The sequence below is a fragment of the Pagrus pagrus genome (genome assembly GCF_965226575.1).
Source record: "Pagrus pagrus genome assembly, chromosome: 9".
Classification (NCBI taxonomy): domain Eukaryota; kingdom Metazoa; phylum Chordata; class Actinopteri; order Spariformes; family Sparidae; genus Pagrus; species Pagrus pagrus.
Window position 1 is genome coordinate 16403385 of NC_140193.1, and position 18829 is coordinate 16422213.

The 18829-nt window shown below is 40.1% G+C and overlaps 1 protein-coding gene across 2 annotated transcripts in view; it reads right to left on the minus strand.

Annotated features, from left to right (window-relative positions):
* Positions 1 to 580: 580 nt before the first annotated feature.
* Positions 581 to 18829, minus strand: part of stk39 (serine threonine kinase 39) — a 30315-nt gene continuing 12066 nt past the window's right edge. For both annotated transcript variants that reach the window (XM_084361840.1, XM_084361839.1), the window contains 8 exons: positions 17727 to 17849; positions 16154 to 16183; positions 15670 to 15726; positions 14149 to 14210; positions 7208 to 7260; positions 6944 to 7012; positions 6529 to 6593; positions 581 to 2075 (listed from right to left, as the gene is read on the minus strand). In XM_084361840.1, the coding sequence (XP_084217966.1) occupies positions 2001 to 2075; positions 6529 to 6593; positions 6944 to 7012; positions 7208 to 7260; positions 14149 to 14210; positions 15670 to 15726; positions 16154 to 16183; positions 17727 to 17849 (534 nt within the window). In that variant the 3' untranslated portion in view covers positions 581 to 2000. The remainder of the gene's footprint in view (positions 2076 to 6528; positions 6594 to 6943; positions 7013 to 7207; positions 7261 to 14148; positions 14211 to 15669; positions 15727 to 16153; positions 16184 to 17726; positions 17850 to 18829) is intronic.

Sequence of the window (18829 nt, forward strand, 5' to 3'; positions counted from 1 at the left end):
ACTTTGCAGGTTTTGTATAAAGTCGTATCTGTAAATTGCAGGTTGTTTTATTCCTGAACAAGAACAGATTTGGCGACAGAAAATGCAAATTACGTGGTGAACGCTGTCAGCACACTCACTCCATGTCGTCAGTCACACAGTAATATCGATCTAAAGTTTGCTCAACATCTGCCACTATAAGCTGCTACCGGTCACGCCAGACCAAGTAAAGTCGCAGCAATAAAAATCCCTTGAGGGCATTGATTTGTGCATTTTATTGCTCAGAAATGCAACTTGTAAGAGGAAGAAGGTGTAAATCAAGTCTCACTTTAAAGCCATTTCACTAACAACAAACACAAGCCTGGATTTGTTTCTTTGGAATTGACACCGAAGACAGACTTTGTCAAAAGCAGCCGTCTGTTTGCTTTATTGCCGGGGTCTTCAACATTTATCAGGCCAGTGACCCCTTAGCTGATAGAGAGTAAGAGCAGGGACCCCCAACTACATGTATTGTATAAAACTGTATGGTGCCTGGTACCATGAAACAAGTGGGCAGCAGTGACACTCAGCTAATAATAAAAACTCCACACCGTTTCCAAATAATAGCAATTCTTTATTGTTGCTCCTCGTCAGAAACTTGACATCAGCTGATTACAGAGAGGGAACAGGGGTAATATGCTGAAATGGTACTCATACTGTACATAAAAAAACACAATAAATTACTTCATAATAAAGAATTTAGTAGAAGTTAATATTTACCACCTCAATACTTTAAAAATAATTTAGTACTACTGGACTTTGTTTGGACAAACAAATGGCTCGTCACCCTTTCAATAGTTGCCTTTTGGTTTCATCCTCAGATGCATTGTCATACAGTACATTTTAGAAACTACTATATTTTTTTGGGAACGAAAAGGTTTTGTAGTGCAGCAGGACAGAGCGAGAAAATCAAACAGTTGTGGTTTTTCGTCTATTAACCTGGCGTCTGAACACAACCAGAGCTGATTAACTGACTACAGGTTCCGTTACATTTTATTTGTCTTGTCTCCGGGGGGCTAAGCATCTGCTGGTCGGGTGCACACACTCAGCCCGAAAGTGCTTCGTAGCTTGTCTCATGAAGTTAAGATACTTGATTTGTGTCATTGCTGTAATAGTAATACATTTATGAAATGGTAATCAGCGGTTTCTGCTCTTCATGTGGTCTCACTTTACTTTCTTAGGCACAGAAAAATGAACAAGGCACCTCTAACATTTTGAAGCATTAGCACTGTCGAGAGCAGCAAATTATACACAGTAGCATCCGGGTCTCGTTTTGTTTTGTTTTTTCTGCACAATCAAGCGAAGAGTTCCCTTCTTGTCAATGGAAAACAGGTCTTGACACAGAAATACAATTCTTTCTCCTTTTCAGACATTCATTATGTTATTATGAAAATGTGCTTTACTCCATAAATTAACTGAATCTTACATTCTGACAAAGACCTCAGGGAAACGTCACAAATGAGTAGGGTTTGTGAGATGAGAGTCAAAAAGCAAATTTGTTTGGGGTTTTTTTTCAGTGTGGCAACAAAACAGCGTGAGAAACAAAAAGTAAAAATATATCTTCTCATTTCAATAAATAATGAGAGCTTTGATGAACACAAACGTAATAAGGTGAAAAACAAAACAAAAATGAGAAAAATACAAATAAATAGACATTCAAAGCTACATCTTAATCACCTCATGTCACCACCTGAGTACATCTTTAGGTTCCTGGGCTGTTTCCTGATCCCGTCTGTGCGCTGGGCGGTGGAATGCTTTTAAGGTTAAAGGTCAGGGGGCAGTGAGCAGGAAAGTCGGCGCTAAGGAGGTGTAGCTTGGAGGTGGAGCTTGGCCTCAGGGGAAGGTGAAAGGAGTGAAGGAGGGGAGGAGGAGGAGGAGTGAGTTTTCAGGGAGGGTGTTTGGGGAAGATGGTGGTGTGTTCCTCAGTCTGTGTGCCCTGAACTGTCTCCCCTGTCTCACCTGCTTCAGGCATGAAGAGGGCATCAGCAAACGCTTAGCTGTGCAAAGCCGATCAGCTTCACCTCGTCCGGGATCTCCGTGTCGTCGCAGCCGGATGCCTGCATGAGGAGAAGGGAGACATCGGGAGGGTCAACGGGGCTACATCGCATCCTGACACTGTCATCTCCATCAGCAGAACTAATCCCGCAAAATCTCTTGAGCAGCTGTAGTGTGACACCCTTCAGCAGGAACACATGGGCTTAGGACTGAGCAGCTCAAACAGGGTAGGAACTTCAGAAAGTATTAAGACCGGAAATTGTTGGTTTTGTTGACAATGAGAAAAATATAGCATATTGTCAGCCTTATTTTGAATTATGAACAGAGCCAGCTCATCAACAATCTTTTCAGGCTGTGCAAATGTCAATTATATTGTTCAGGAAGGTTTGTAACATTGGATTATTACAATTTTATGACAGTGAGTGAGAATGTGTCCTATCTGGACAACACCCAATCTGTTTAATAAGGTCGATATTGGGGCCACTTTTGCTGCAGTATATAAGGTAAGTGCATCCTTATTATGCAGTTGGACTTTATGTGAAAATAAAGTCATATTTTTAAGTCTCAGTGCCTTCATCCTTTGTAGTTTGCGCACATTAAAACAGCCATTCTTACACCAAAATGAGTGCATTTATGCAGGTTGTGGGTAAAGTGGGACAACCCAGTGAAAATAGGCAATTTAATCTTTTGTCATTGCTGGTAGATGATTTTGCCTTTCCATTCTTTTATTTTCTTCTGGTGTGCAGACACAGACAAACCAGAAAACAGCGAGTAGAAGCAGGATGGAGGCCAGGGACAATGTTACCATGGTTACTTTTATAAATATATATATATATATATATACACAGATCAGCCACACCATTAAAACCACTGACAGGTGACGTGAATAACGTTTAATCATCTCATCACAATGTGATGTTCTGCTGGGAAACCTTGGTTGCTGGCATTCATGTGAATGCCACTTGACCCGCACCACCCATCCAAACACTGTTGTGGACCAAGCACACCCCCTCATCACAATAACACTACCCGATGGCAGTGGCCCCCCAGCAGGACAATGTGCCCTGACACACCGCAAACACTGCTCAGGAACAGCTCGAGGAACACAATGAAGGGCCCTAGGTGCTGACCGGGCCTCCAGATCCCAGATCCCAATCTGATCGAGCATCTGTAAGACGTGGTGGAGCAGGTCTGATCCATGGAGGCCCCACCCCCCAACATACAGGACCCAGAGGATCCACTATAAAACGCCCTGGTGACAGACACCACAGGACACCCTCAGAGCTCTTAAGTCCATGTCTTGACAGCTCAGAGCTGTTTTGGCTGCACAAGGGGAACCTTCACAATATTAGGCAGGTGGTCATAATGATCGGTGTATATATTCACTGCCGATCGGAGCTAGAGCTGTTGAACACCTGTGACTACTACAGAGTAATTTGACCTGGAATGAATGCCAATTGCTGCCTTTTTCATTGAAGACAAGTGTTAGCTGGATGTTTGTGGTGTTTATTTGTCCAGTGTGAAAAGGGTATGTATCATATTTTCACCTAATAACAATGTGGAGATCTTGATTAAAAGGCTCCAGCTCCCTTTCTGCATGCTGGTGCCCCCACCGCCTACAGCAGCTTATTTTTTTCTGCCCCTATCCTTCAAACATCCGCCAGTCTTTCCTTCTCTAAATACCTTAAATTCTGTTTATTTAACATGGCTTAATGTAGAAAATTATTGTTCAAACACATATATGTTCAGCAACAACTAAAGTTATGTCCACCTTCTGTTGTTAGAAGGACATTTTAAAAGCTCTGATTAGCTAGTTATGACTACTAGATTTCATAATCAACTACTCGATTATTCTGTGAAACCTCCTATGCACAATACATTTACTTTTGGACGGGAGCTGCTTTTCATGCTTCAGACTGGTAGGAGGAAGTGGGATATTGGGATATTTTAGTACATAGTGTGCCTGTATTTTGTGGCAATACTTTGGAAAAGACTGTTTCCTGTTTTAACATAAAAATGCTCCTGTGCTCTAAGTAATGGAACCTGACTGGTCCACACAGAGCCCTTGACCTCATTCCCATCCAACAACTTTGGGATGAATGGGAACACCGACTGTGAGCCTGGCCCTATCACGCAACATCTGTGCCCAGCCTCTGTACTCCTGTGGCTGAGTGGGAACAAAGCCCTGCAGCCAGGTTCCAAAATCAGATAGGAAGCCTTCCCAGCGGGGCGGAGGCTTTTAGAGCAGCAACATTCTGCCCATAATTTAAGAATACGAGCAGTCACGCACGGGTGAAATGCTCATTGAGGCTCATGCTATGTTTGGGTGTCCAGTGCATCATCACTTTACAGCTCCCAGTGACTAAACACAACATTTATATTACTGACAGTTCATCCTTCGAGCGACTGACGTCAGGCACATTTTTAGGCAGTAATACAGGCAGCGTATATTTTGATTTGTGTTCCAGAGAGTTTGTCTTTTTCATTTAGCTTTCCTCATTGGACAAACCAATGTGCTGTAACAATTCACACCTGATCGAAAAGAAACAATCCATCTCTCTGGAGGTCTGAAGAGCTCTGTCTGATCAACATGGAGGAAACGATGATGAATGAAAACACTGAGTCTATAGTGACCTCTTGTTCAGTTAAGTCATAAAGCTGCTCCTGTGCAACCCACACCATAAATTGTCCACATAAAGTGTTACAAACGGTTCCCCCAGCTAGGGCAATTATTCTCCCTACCTTGGTTTTGTGACACTGCCCTCGTAACTCTTTGCTCAGAAAGGCAGTTTTAACACAGTCTGCAGTGGAGCAGAGTTAACATATGGAAATGAAAGCATGTCCATATATCTACATGTTGTGCCCACTGTGCACTGACTGCCCTCGCTTTGACTCTCGAGAGAGAGACCGGTCCACCTGCAGCACTCAGAAGCTGCTGATGAAGCAAACGTGGCAGAAAGGTCACTTTGTAAAGCACTGTGACCCGAAGCACAGATGTTGTTTACACATAAATACAGAAAGGTCAACAAAAAGCACAATTTACATTTTTTTTGTGCAACCCAGAAGGACTGACATCAATGTGTCTTTTTTCACAAATGTCAGTGTCCCTTCCATAGTCATGCAAAGGTGACTTCTTAAAGTGGCAGTCTTCATCTGTCCTCTCCTCTGCTGCAGCTCACATGCAGACCTCTTATACACATTACTGTACTCAAAATCAGTGACCCACAGGTGAACTGTGGAGCAAACAGATAACGAAACAGCAGCCAGCATTTCAATTACGACATAACAAGATGCATCGCGGATTAAAAGAAAGAAAGAGAGAAAGAAAGAAAGCTTCCTGATGGTTACATGTATGTTGCAGCTGAGTTACACAAGACAAAAAAAACATGACAAAAATAGATACTGGATGGAGCTCAGTATAAGAAGATACTCAATATTAAAAAAAAAAACCTCTTTAAAATCCCTGAGGCAGAAATGCCATCGCAGCCTTTTTGTCTTCCTGTTAAAGCTCTTGCCAGGAAATAGAAGCTGGTTTATGACTGGACACACATCAAAATGTCCACCTACACACAAACTCTAAATAGTATATTTGTATTTAAACATGCAATGTTAACTTCAAACACAGTTTAGTGTGTATCTTATTTTATTTTGGCAATATATTATATTACTAGATATCCTAACTACACAGAGTAACATGTACATGTAGGTATAGAAAAGAAAATGTATTAATGAGAATGTTTTTATTTTATTCTTAAAGTTATCATTTGCTCTGTGTCAGTACTGTAAAAAGTGCCCAGAATAATTAAAAGTTTAAAGGAATTAAACATTTTTAAACTTATTTTTTTGTCATATCAACTCTCTCCTGTAGTGATGGGGTCAGATTTTCCAATTTTTGATTCAAATCCCTTCCTTGAATGATTAAATAGAGAGGGGTGAATATGTATGTTTAGGCACAAAAAACTCACTGAAGATCTTTCTCTTCTGATTAAAGTTTCTTCCCAAAAACTACATAATGCACCTTTAAAGTCTTATTTCAAAGCATTTTTATGCCTCTCCAAACCACTTTATATTGCCTTGTGTCTGAATGATGCTATAAATAAACTTGTCTTGCCTTCTTGTTGCTGTTTACCTGCAACTCGTGAAGGAAACATCTAGGGAACAGTCTCTCGGCTGCAATGTTAGTACCACAGAAACGGTCTTATCCAATCTTTTGAAGATGAATTACAAGACAGCGCAGCAGGTTCTGGACTGTGTTGCGCTTTTTTTATTCCGTCAACATACCTTTTTTTTTTTTAACAACGTACCAAAAGAGGGCGAGAATCTAGTTATATTTCCTCCACCGACACAACATTCTTTAAACGCTGAAGCTATTTGGGCTGTTTGCTGCCTTCCTAATAAACTCCAGCTCTCACATCCCTCACTGAGCCTCTCATCAGCGAGCTGTTTACGGCTGCACATTGTCAGCCAGGACCAACCCGGGAGGGTGTGATCAACATCAATCATCTGGAAACTCACCAGCTTAAAGGTCAATACTTTGTAGGTAGTTGGGTCATCTACAATCTTCTGAAGGTTAGCAGCAACTGTAATACAGAGGGCAGACAACAACAACATGCTCAAATAATATCAAACAACCTTTCAGTACGTGTTGTACGACACTATAAAATATGTCTAGTGGCAATATCAACACTAGGAAAATAAGTTCCCACTATATGAAGGTTATTATAATCAGATGCAATGTGCGTAGAAAATATGAGTTATTTCTATCAATTGTAGTTATGTCAGGTTCGATGGAGCAGAGTGAATAAGTGCCCATCTTTGCATTTTCCAGTAAAAGCCTGATGACCTCTAAGTGATGTGTTATGGCTCATGGGCTCAGATGACTACAGACTCAGACAACATAATTTACCAGAATAAAGAGGTGGAACATTACCAATAACAACATCGTGCCCGTTGACCAGGCCGGCGGAGAACAGTTCCTGGGAAACGCCGTCAGCGGTATCTTGAGAGGGAATAACATGACAAATATTGGGCCTGAAACATTCCACTTAGCAGGTAATTGTGTTAGATATTGAATTAGATACTGTCAAGAGCACAAACACTGCCATTACCCATTACACACAAACAATACACATTGCCTGAAGATGTTATCACAAGAGGAGCAGCACTTTCATATCCACACAGACAGAGCTCTTACCTCGGCCAGGAGTGAATTCAAACCGGATGTCATTCAGCTCTTTTCTGGAGTTCCTGTAAGGACAGACAGGAGAGTGAAGAGCCTGAAATGTCACGTTTAAATTTGTTGCAGCAAGGGGCAGCATTTAAAGGAACCAGAGACAACAACGTAGTAGAAAAACAAGTACTAAGACTGTTGTCCATCATCAATTGATTGAGTTTGTGATCACCTGACAAATGTTAGTCCGATCTTCACTATCCTTAAAAATCAGCTTTTGGTCTCCACCAACTCCTGATGAAAATGTCCTAATTCTTTAGCTGCTAAATGCTCTACTATGTTTAGTAGCTAGTCACTAACTTGTGTACCAGGTAATAATACACTTGATTTCTTTCAGCATTTTTGCTGAAAAAGGTACTAACAAGAGCTGCAAGTGTGAACTAACTAACTTCTTATAGCAAGAAAACCAAGAAAAAAGCTGAAAGGCCCTAATACAACTCCTTTCACATGACAAACTTGTTCAAAGTGGAAACAGACAACTTTTCCAAGTGGTATTATTGTCGGCACCGCTGTTACAAAGACAACCGTATCGTTTCTGTTTTCCTCAGAGTCGCAACTACAAAATCTGAGTTTATTCATTCATTTAGTCTACAATGGAAGAAGAATGATTTTATTCATCACACGCAATCAATGTACAATGTGGTGAAACTTGTCTTTTGCATGAGAGCAGTGGGCAGCCAAATGTACATCGCTCAGGGACCAACTCCAGATCTAAGGCAGTGACTTGGACTAGTCGACCAGATTAACCTAATTTACATGTTGTGATGGTGGGGGAAACCTGAGCACTTGGAGGAAACCCACACAAGCACGGGATTCTGGAAACAGGGGAACCATACTGCCGAAATGGAGATGTGAAAGCAGATAGAAATGGTGTCAGGCTGCCAGCCAGCCTTCGCTTTCCCGGGAGATTTGGTGCCCAGTGGCAGGCAAAATTACATGGTGAGAGCGAGGTTTAGAGGAAACTAATCTAGATGTGCAATCAACATTTACTTCCTAGTGACACATTCAACCAAACAAACTTGTCTATTGCCAGTTTAGTATAAGTAACTAGCCAATTAACTAACACATCAATTAGGTAAGTTGTGTGGGGGAAACGTGCCATAGCAGTGGACGAAGGCACTATAATGAATGTGCAGAGGACATGTCTCAGTGGTTTTCATCACGCATGAAAGGTAACAGCTGTCTGTCTGCTTCTTCTGCATACCAACATCTGCTGCATACACTGAGATATACAGTATACTATAGAACTGAAAAGTCTGCATGAAGAAATGCATAAAATGTTGGCACTTGCTTATCTGCGTGCATCAATCTAAACCCAGCTTCCTTTCGTTAACAAAACGTGCCCTCCTGCCTATTTGCAGCCTTAACCTGCCTTAATTTGCATCACCTGCATTAGAAATCTGTCTTTAAAATTTGAGGAGGGAGTCGCCGGCTGCTGATAAAAGCACGACACGTCAGTGCGACCCAAAAGAAATGTTGCAGGAGAGGATTAACTTGGTCTGTAGTCTAAATAAATTAAAATAAATCCCACAGCCAGCCCACGACCCTCGTTTCAGATGAGATTAGAGCCATAATTCAACACACATAACCAAATACATATCCGCAATGAGTTTGTTAGCAGCAGATCTAAACAAAACAGTGGGCGTGAGGATTTACTATTAGCTCAGCTGTGAGTCAGCTCGACTTTTTATTTTATTTTGGAGAGTTAAAATCTGGTGGAGCAGATGGATGTAAACAACATCTCTATTCCCAGCACTGGAAGCTGAGGGCGCACGCTGCCACGGCTAGGCAACACGTTTGTCAAAGAATCATAACCCTGCCCGAATAGATCGTGTCTAAAATCAGCCTCCTCTGTGGAAAACCAACAGCGCGCTCTGTAAGACGACGTCAGGAGGATTAGCCACATATAGAGGACTGAGCGCTGTCATGACGTGTGAGGGTTTCAGCACTCTGAAGATTTAATGTTGTCCACAGTTCAACAACAGAACGATTAGGATTTCACCCAGCAACCCTCTCTTTATTTCTGACACATTGTGAACTAACTTGCGCACGTGAGATGGCTGTGTAATCCCACATGACAATGGCAGGTTTATGATGCTTATAAAAATAGAGTGTAATCCATAAGTGAGCAGACTGCTTTCACAATAGTAAAGACACGTCTGTGGCAAACATAATGAAGACGGGCAGAGAAATCTTCTAAAAAAGTCTCCACTTGACACCTGGTGATGTTTGTCAGTACAACACACCACAGCCCTGCATTGTTGGCTGTGACAGAGGTTACTGACAGTGGAGCTGAGTGGTATTTTTAGGTAAGAAAAATGTAGATATTTCAAAGAAAATGTAACATATAATGATGCCAAAGCCAAGAGACAGATGCCCTGCTGAGACTACATAGTTTTATTTACAGTGGGGGGAGATCACCAGTCAAGATACTACTATTTTGCATTTGTTTTGCATGTAATACCCCTTTTTTTCATTTCAAATGATAATTTTAGTTTAACAATTTGAGTGGAAAGTTGAATCTTTGAAGATGTGCATGAATTTCAGAATATCTTAGGATTCGGTATGTCCCCCTTTTGTTTTAAAGTAGACATATTCTGCTCATTTTCAATTTAATAGGTCGCCTTTAATGACAGCATAAACTCAAGCTGGCATGGGCGTTTGTACAAAACCTGATGATCGTGTCATAATAACACTCTCGTCATAACATAACTGTTTTTAAATGGATCTGAATCCTCAAACCTTGATTATTTCTATGTTTACGTTAAAATATTGAAGATGTTCAGTGTGGTCCCAGACATTTGGACCCCACGGTGAGGTGAAAGTCTACTGCTATGTCTGAAAAAGATCATAACTTGATAGCATATCAAAAGTCTAAATGTACATAAAATGAAAAGGGCAACCAATTTTATCCACCTATTAAAAAACATGAGATCCAGGTTTCACATGCAAAATAAAAATATATAGTACTTGTTAAAATGTTACAAGGGCTGAACCTGGTAACACTTCATTTTACAGGTCCATCATTTCCTGGAAGGAACCATGTTATCTTTGATTAATTATAAGGACATTAACGCTATGCCCAGTCTCTAGACCTTCAATAAATGAATTCAAACTAATTGCTGCCATAACCTTTAGAGTGTTTTAGTCTGTGAACAGCAGGTCAGCTTAACAAAATCAGAAATTTGCCTACAGGCCAACATACAATTCAACAAATATGGAGAATACAGTTTCCAAGAATAGAAGACCATGTTACCTATAATAAGCATCAAATACTTTTGAAAAAATCTCCTGGAAAATTATTAGGAGATAATGGTCCCATAAAATAAACCATTGCCTGATTATTTTTTATCATTAATTAACCTGTTGAGTTTAGTCTAAATGAATGTCAGAAAATTGGGAAAAATACCAGCCACAGTTTCCCAGAGTTGAAAGTTACATCTTCAAATTGTTTTGGCGACTATCAGGATAAAATCCACAAGTTTACCTCATAATAAGTGAAGGGGACGGTGAGTTCCTTGTTACTGTACTAGCGACAAATAATATATGCTACTGTATGTGTATCTAAAAAGGACCCAAACCCAGACACCAAGACAGGCAGGTAGAGAAACAAAAACTCAGTTTTCATGAAGTAAGCTGTATTCCAAAGAACCTTAATTGGTAGGCAGCACATACAGAAGAAACAGGCAGGGGCAAATCTGAGAACTGAGGGTGAAAATACAAAAACTATAGGAAGTGCAAACCAGCGAAGCACTTAGAGCACAGGCAGGAACACAGAGAGGACTGGGGAACAGACAAAGAAAACGCAGGCAAACAAACAAAAGTAAAGGGAAAACACTGGCTAAAATACACAGGAACTGATTAACTAACGAAACGCACACAGATAAAGGGCAGGACAAAGAAGTGGAAAGTAAAACATGACATACATGCATTACATTTACAAAATAAAACAGGAAATAACTAAACCGTCACAGTATACACTTAGACACCTGCTTGCTTGCTTCAGGCTTATGGCTGACATCACTTATGTGTCTCAAAGATGTATGTAGAAGACATTTCAGACGATACCCTGACCTTTGTCAACATCTAGTTACCCTTTATGAAGAAGAACCTTTAGAAAAAACAAGGAAATGTCACCTCGGAACTACTCAGTGAAATCAATTTGCATCTGTGCTGTTTTTGCTATTTAAGCTTCAATGACATTGCACCAACAGCAAGCACATTGTGCAAGTCCGAACTTCCCCTTCAAACTGCTGACAATACCTTTCTCAGGAGACCTCAGTGCCTTTGTAAAAAAAAAAAAAAGAGATTGAATGAGTTCCAAACAAAATGTTGACAAAGATCCAATCATGCTGCTGCTGCTCCCCTGTCTGTGCTGCTAGGGGATCATCTTACAATAAACTCGTGCTAATCAGTTAAACCGCCTTATTAGTTGAGAAGGGAGACCAATTAGCTGTTTATTTTGCTCTCTAAAACTCAATTACTTTGACGCATTCCCTATTTAATCTTTTACAAATTCTCTTGGACCATCAATCTTTAAAATTAGGGGGTTTTATTGTTGTGTTTTCTGCCATATGCGAGTATTATATTTTACACCTGGCGACAAGATTCCAGTTTCAAAGAAGCAATTTTCTTCGAATTTACACCGAAGCCAAGCGAAAACATCTTGCCTGCTTTACATTGATATTCCAGACAAATCTTTCATTTAATCACCCTACTTCTTATGCAGTGCCACACTACTTGTGCCCGTAAATATATCTTATTCTGCCCCCAAAACATAGGACCACAGCCAAAGAAAATCCCTAAATATGAATGCAGCCTCTCATCTTATAAAACCCTCCGTGCTGATTCACTTTAGAAACACACCAGCCAAATCCTTCTCAACAATGCAGAAAAAGTCAGAGGCAAATAGCTCAGAAAATGCTCTTTCGCAGCTATTTCAAAATCAAGCACAATGACTGATTCAAAGTCAGAATAACATCTGCTGTTCAGATGGAGATAACTCTGTTAACGCCCTCGGATTCAGCATTTGAAGGATAAATCGTGCACAAAGAGGTGCTCGACGTTACCCACCCTTTATAAGGTTCCACATATCTTGCTGCTGCATCAAATATAATGTAATGTCCTGTCATCCTTTCCAGCTTAGGGAATATAAAACATCATACAAAAATCCCATCGTTAACATATTCATACTGGAGAGCATGTCACAGAAGAGGGTGTAATGAAAGGTTTTGGTAATCTAGCAGGGCATATATGAGCATTAGAAACCCTCAGAAAAAAAAAAGGCCATCACGCTTTATGGACTTACATCTAAGAGCGCATCCATCACATGTCTGCATCTCTAATACTGAATATTCTGGCTGACAAATCAGAGAGGCGACCTGACAGTCTAATCCTGGGATCATGTTGAACCCAGTGAATGCATTTCACTGTAGAAATTAATTCATTCGCCGCACGACTCTGCTTTGACACTTTTTAACAAGCTCGTAACCAGGAATGGCAGTATTTTTACATTTAGTAAGCGCTGCGATGGAAGTTGAAGTTGTAATTGTACTATTATTAGTACAATTACATTGTACTATCTTGTTTGAGCCAAAGAATCCACAGATTGAACGAATATTGGACAACACATAACATGTGAAACAGAGGAACCAAAAAAAAGCCCGAACCATCGAAAACTGCCAATTTATTTTAATCACCAGGTTAGAATAATGTCTCTGCTGTTGCATCCAGACCGCTGTTTTGTTTGTAAGCGTGGAATAAAATGGCTGTGCTGGACGCCTGGGGAGGGACCCTCAGATGTCTGTTCAACCAAGAGTGTGCTCTGAAACCAGCTCATCAGGGAGCTACAGGCAGACTTTCAACTGTCCAAAAATGCATCATATTCTGTCTGTTGCTGCATCCCTTTCTCGTATTCTCTCTCAGCGTGTTTGCGTACTGAGAAGGTAAATATAATGTATATGATCCATAGATTTTTGCCAATAGAACATCAGCTTTGCTTTATGTTGACTGAATCATGAGCCTTCAAAATGTGTTCAAAGGCAGCAATGTCTGAAAATACAACAGCAAGAAGAAAAGGCTGCTTGAAAGGAAGGGAGCAGATTGTGGAGCACAGCCAGCGAACCAATGGAGTGTAACACCCTCCTAGCTATGACACCACCGGTGAGACGAAGGGAGGTGAAGGGATCCATGGCAATGCCAGATCCCCTGCATAGCAGGCAAACATCATTAGTTGTATTAATAGCCAGCATGTTTAAGGCAAAGTGAAGAGATGACGTGGTTTGTAAATCTGCTGTTTATCCCTGTTTTCCTGTATTATGCTTATTTATTTATCAGGTTGACACCTTCACTCTGTGTGTTTACTAGAAATCGTTTACATGCTTTAATGTTCAAAAAACACCTTATTTTTCTCAAAATTGCTGCAGCACCTCTATTCATCCTCTGTCTGAATGCTGCATTTGTGTGCCTGTCTCTTTAAGACCGCCTACTGATTAAGCCCAGTCTGCTCTGATTGGTCACCGCTCACAGGCCTGAGCAGGTACCGCCCACAATGTTTCCACATCAGCTCTGTCGTGTTTTTTATAACCACGGCCCTACTGGGGGCGCGGCTGAGGGCCTTGACCATAAAGGTGTGACGTCACAACCTTACAGAAGTCCTGACGGCTCGTCTAAAGTCACAGTTTCTGGACACAAGCTGCGTGAATTTCTCCTTCGATTGAGCATTTTGTTACTTTAGCAGTATTTATATAGCACCTAGACCTGCCTCATAATCGAACAGACATGGAAATCTCACTTTCTATAATATGGGAACTTTAAACTGCTTCTAAAGCTTGTGTTTCTCTTCAGAATGTCACATGTAACAACAGATGATCGAGGAAATGATCTGAAAGAAACGTCTGTCTCACCTTAGCCGTAGTACCATGTTCACAGCTCCTTGAATGTAAGTTGAATCCTCGTACGGTTCGACCTGCATGAGAAAACATCTGATGACTGTGAACTAATGGACAAGCAGAAATCGGACAAACAAAAATGTTTTCTGTGAAAAAGAAGCTTTGCATACAGCTTATAGCACAGCAAGGTCAACATATAGTCAGAAAATATAACCACAAGTGTGTGCAGCAGTGAATGCACTCTTGGATCTCTTGATGCAGGGAAGTCAATAATCGGAAATTTAAACTTATTATGGATCAGGTAACACTTAATAATTACCATCATTAATAAAAGGTAAATGTATAGGTCATAAAACATTAGTTAATTGTTATTTCACTGTTAACAAACAATGAAATGCTGTACAAATGACTGACGACTTGAAATAAATATTTCATTGAATGTGTGTTTTCTTACTTTTGCTACTTTTTTCACATTTTTGAGGATTTATATAAATTAATTGCAAAAGTAACATATTTTATTAAATAAGAAATATAGTAAACAAACAGTAACATGCTGACATATACTGTACAATTACAGCAAAACACAGTTATCCTACTTTAATATACTAAATTCCAATATATGGTAATATGTTGTAAAAATAAATTACAGTAGACGCACTGTAAAATAACAGTAAAATGCTGTACTGTGTAGTTCATCTGTAATTTGGATGCACTTGATGTTTACAAAACTTTACAACTGTTTAATATATGGTTTATAAAGCATTTCATAGTTTGCTAACAGTGAAATAACCATTAACTTAAGTTTAATTAACTATAAATTCAACATTTATTCATGATGGCTATTATAAAGCGTTACCTAAATCACGTATAGATTTTAAACGCATCAAGATCCATCGATGACCGTTTTACGATCGCACCCTCTTAATTGGACTTCAGTCGAATCATGAGGTGTCTAGTGATTCCCTGGCTTGTGTGGTTTATCTTCTCTGAAAAATGTCTTCCATTTATTGCAGCTCTAGGGAAAGTTGTATGGAAAAAGAAAAGGAGCAATACACAAAGGTGCACTGTATTAGGATCTATCACCGTTATCACTTCCATCTTGAAAATGGACTCTTTGTGTGGCAAAAAAATGGACACTTAGGGTAAGAAATGACGGCTGAGTAGCTGTCAGAGTTAATTCCTAACCGGAGCACAAGACTGCACCTCAAACTGCTTTGGCTCATCTTCAAAATGACAATGGCTTTAGAAAATAGGTTGTAATGGCAGTGATTCTTTAGATGAGATACACCCAGGCACTGAGCTGGCACTGTCAGGCAGACAGCCATTTACTCTGAGTTATTACTGCTGTGAGCATCCAGGAGCTGCAGGAGGCCGACACTCACACATGTGAACACACACACACACATCCGCCCACCGATACACATGCACGGACAGACGCACGCATGTACAGAATGCAGAAGCACACACAGATAATCAGTGCGGCATCAAGGTCATTGAATCATGACAAATTAGTGCTGCTGCTGCTGAATCCCTCACCTGGGGATGCTGAATAGACAAGCCTTCAATAGGGACATTGTTGGCATTCTCCTCATTCTGGGAGGAACAAAATGAGAGGAGGAATTGTGCAAATGCTATTACATCGTTGGTAAATATCAAATCAGAGCTCATCTTATAAAGACAACACAGGCAAGACATTCAAAACAATCATTGAGGAGCAATTTGTCGCCTTAGTGAGACAGCTTAAAACAGTTGCTCCGGCTGTTTTGATTAAACTGCATGAAAATGTGTTTGGTGAAATTAAAATTCATAATTGAGTTCGTGATTCTTACACAAGCTTCATCCCATGAAGGCTATGTAATCGCTTTTCTAAAAATGCCCCTCAGTCAAATTACCCAATTACATAGCAGAAAAGATGAAGCTTATTATCTATGACAACTTGTCTCTTCAACAAAACACAGAAAGATCTGTGTTATTTAAATGCCATGTTAAAGTGTGTGTATGAGAGGAGGAGCTAACTCACATCTTTGGCCTCATCTTTGACCCTTCGTGACTGGAAGGGAAAAATCAAACACACATTTACATTTTCATATTCACAGGTACACACATCAATAATAACCGTGTTTCTCAAAGAGCGCAAAATTTACATTGAACACCCGTAAAGGTCCAGTGTGTACGATTTAGTGGTGTCTTATACGGTGCATCTAAATTCAGCAGAACTTCCGTCGTGTCGACTGCATATGCAGCATTTTTCTGTTCCATGTATTTGCGGTATGTTTCCTAAATGCTGTGCGTGTGCTGTCAAATTGATGAAAATGCTTTCATAATTTGCTCGTATTTAGTCTATTTGCCTGACTTACAGTGCGTAATACGCGTATGCCCTTGTTATCACACCTTCCCTCGCACTGACCACAAAATATGCAAAAAAATGCATAAAGCCCTCTTCACAGCCGGTGTTTGGTTTGCCCGTTTTGGGCTACTGCGATGCAAAATGTAAATATAAAGGGCTCATTATAAAAAGTAAAGTAAAGTAACAAAACACAGCAATTCTTTTTTTTTTTTTGTATTTCTGCCAATGTCATTATCATGGTTTTGGGTTTAATGTTCAGTTGTTTCCTGTTTTGTTTTTTTCCCACCTTTTTTAATGTTTTAATTAGTCCCTGTGCATTTAAGCTTGTGTTTTTCCCGTACTCTTTGTCAGTTTATCTGTATTCTTCCTGGTGTCGGTTCGTCTTCATTTCTTGTGTCTGAGTTTCTCATGTGCCCCCTGTCTTACAGCTCTCGACCTCTGGTTTGTTCTTAGTTTTGTGTCGTTAGCTTATTCTTGGATTCTTATTTGCCATGCCTTTCTCTGCCTGCATTTGACTTTTAGATTCTGGCTTTGTTATGAGAGTTCGCCTTTGTTTTTTAACCTGCCTGCCTCTGTGTCTAGGTCTGGGTCCTCACCTTTTTGCCAAACCCTAACTATTATATTCCATTTCTACCAACAGATCCCCCTAAATCCTACACAATGGACCTTCAACACATTATTCAGATTGTCAGTCTTCATATCCTGTCCATCAGTCCAAGACTTTTATGAAAAAAGAGTGGTAAAGTTCTGAAAAGTAATAAACAAGCCTGATATCGATGAAAGGAAACTACAAACACGTCCTTGTGAAAATACTATCAGGAACGACTTAATCCTTAAACCACAACTTTTGATAAGGTATTATTTATTGCATCACACATTAAAGCTGGATACATTTATCAAAGGGCCCTTTGATCAGAGCTGTCTACTTCCTCCTGCCTCAAATCCTTGCAGCAATCTTACAGCTCATTACAGCGACCTCATGACAGGCTCTCGCAGAGATAAGCCATCTGCTATCCAAAAAAACACTGATTGATCGGAGGGGAGAGGATGTAGAGGGTCAAAGACAGAGGGGGAGTTACGTAACACTTTGATCTACAGGTAAGACATGACGTGCAACAGTAATGACCAAGACTCGAGCGCTAAACTTCCATGCATGTAGTTTTGCTACATTCACAAATAAAGCTGAATATAAACATAATCTTAATGATGAATTGTGTTTTACTGGCCTTCGTGGAGTCTCACCTACCCTGCCCTGATTCACTGCTGCCTTGCCCTCCTCGCTGCCCTCGTCCAGTTCGTCATCGCTCCACTCCCAGTCTCCATCCTCCGTCTTGTGCAGGTGGCCACTGGAGCCTGGGACTCTCCTCACCTGGACACACAGCCACAAAACGTAATGTTGATCACTTCATTCATTGTTTTATTGTTGTTGTTTATCACACATAATCTGTAAGGCCTTTATATCAGAGCAGTGGTTCTTATTAATGGTGTTGAAGAACTTGGACCCTTGTGATGAGCTGATGTATCTAAAGAAACCCTCCCTGGGAGAAACTACCGGCAACCCCACCTGAACATTAGTGACATTTAAAGGAGCACCATGTGGCTTTGGGCAGAAGAGAAAGATCTTCATTGACTGATTTTTTTATGCCTAAAAAACATATAAACAACAAAAAAAAATGTTTTGTTTATATTTGGCGGACCCTGCCACCTTTCTAGCTTCAAACAGTGTTCTGGGACCTTATTTTCCTCTTTGAACAGCTTGTTTATTCAGTTTTATAGTTTTATATTGTAAATATTGAAATTCTGAGTTTGAATTTCTTTTCCAGAACTACATAGTGCCCCTTAAAGGTAAATATACAAAGCCATATTCAAGTCACTTAGCCTGTTGAATACATCTGGCATGGAAACATGACAAAAATGAAAAGAAAATCTGAATAATTGTCCTTTTCTTTCACAACATTGTTTTCATTTTGTAACATGAAATCTCTTTGTGTTAACATTTTGTTAAAGTACCAATAGTCATCCCTACAATATTACCACAATATCAAGGTATCTGGTCAAAAATATTGTGATATTTGATTTGACTTAAAAACTGCTCAGTACTCCAAAAGAAACCATACAGATGCTTACAATAACTGTATCATTTTTGGTGGGCACATATTTCAGCACAGTAAGTAAAACACAGTAAAAACATAAAAAGTGACATCTAACATGACAAATTTGGTTAAACACCAGTCGTATTATAACTGCAGATGTAACCAGCATAACAAAGCAGATAAGTACGACAGAGTCATCGTTAAAGCCTGTAATTTGCTGCAGCTCTACAATCTGAGAGAGGGTGTAAGGCAAGCA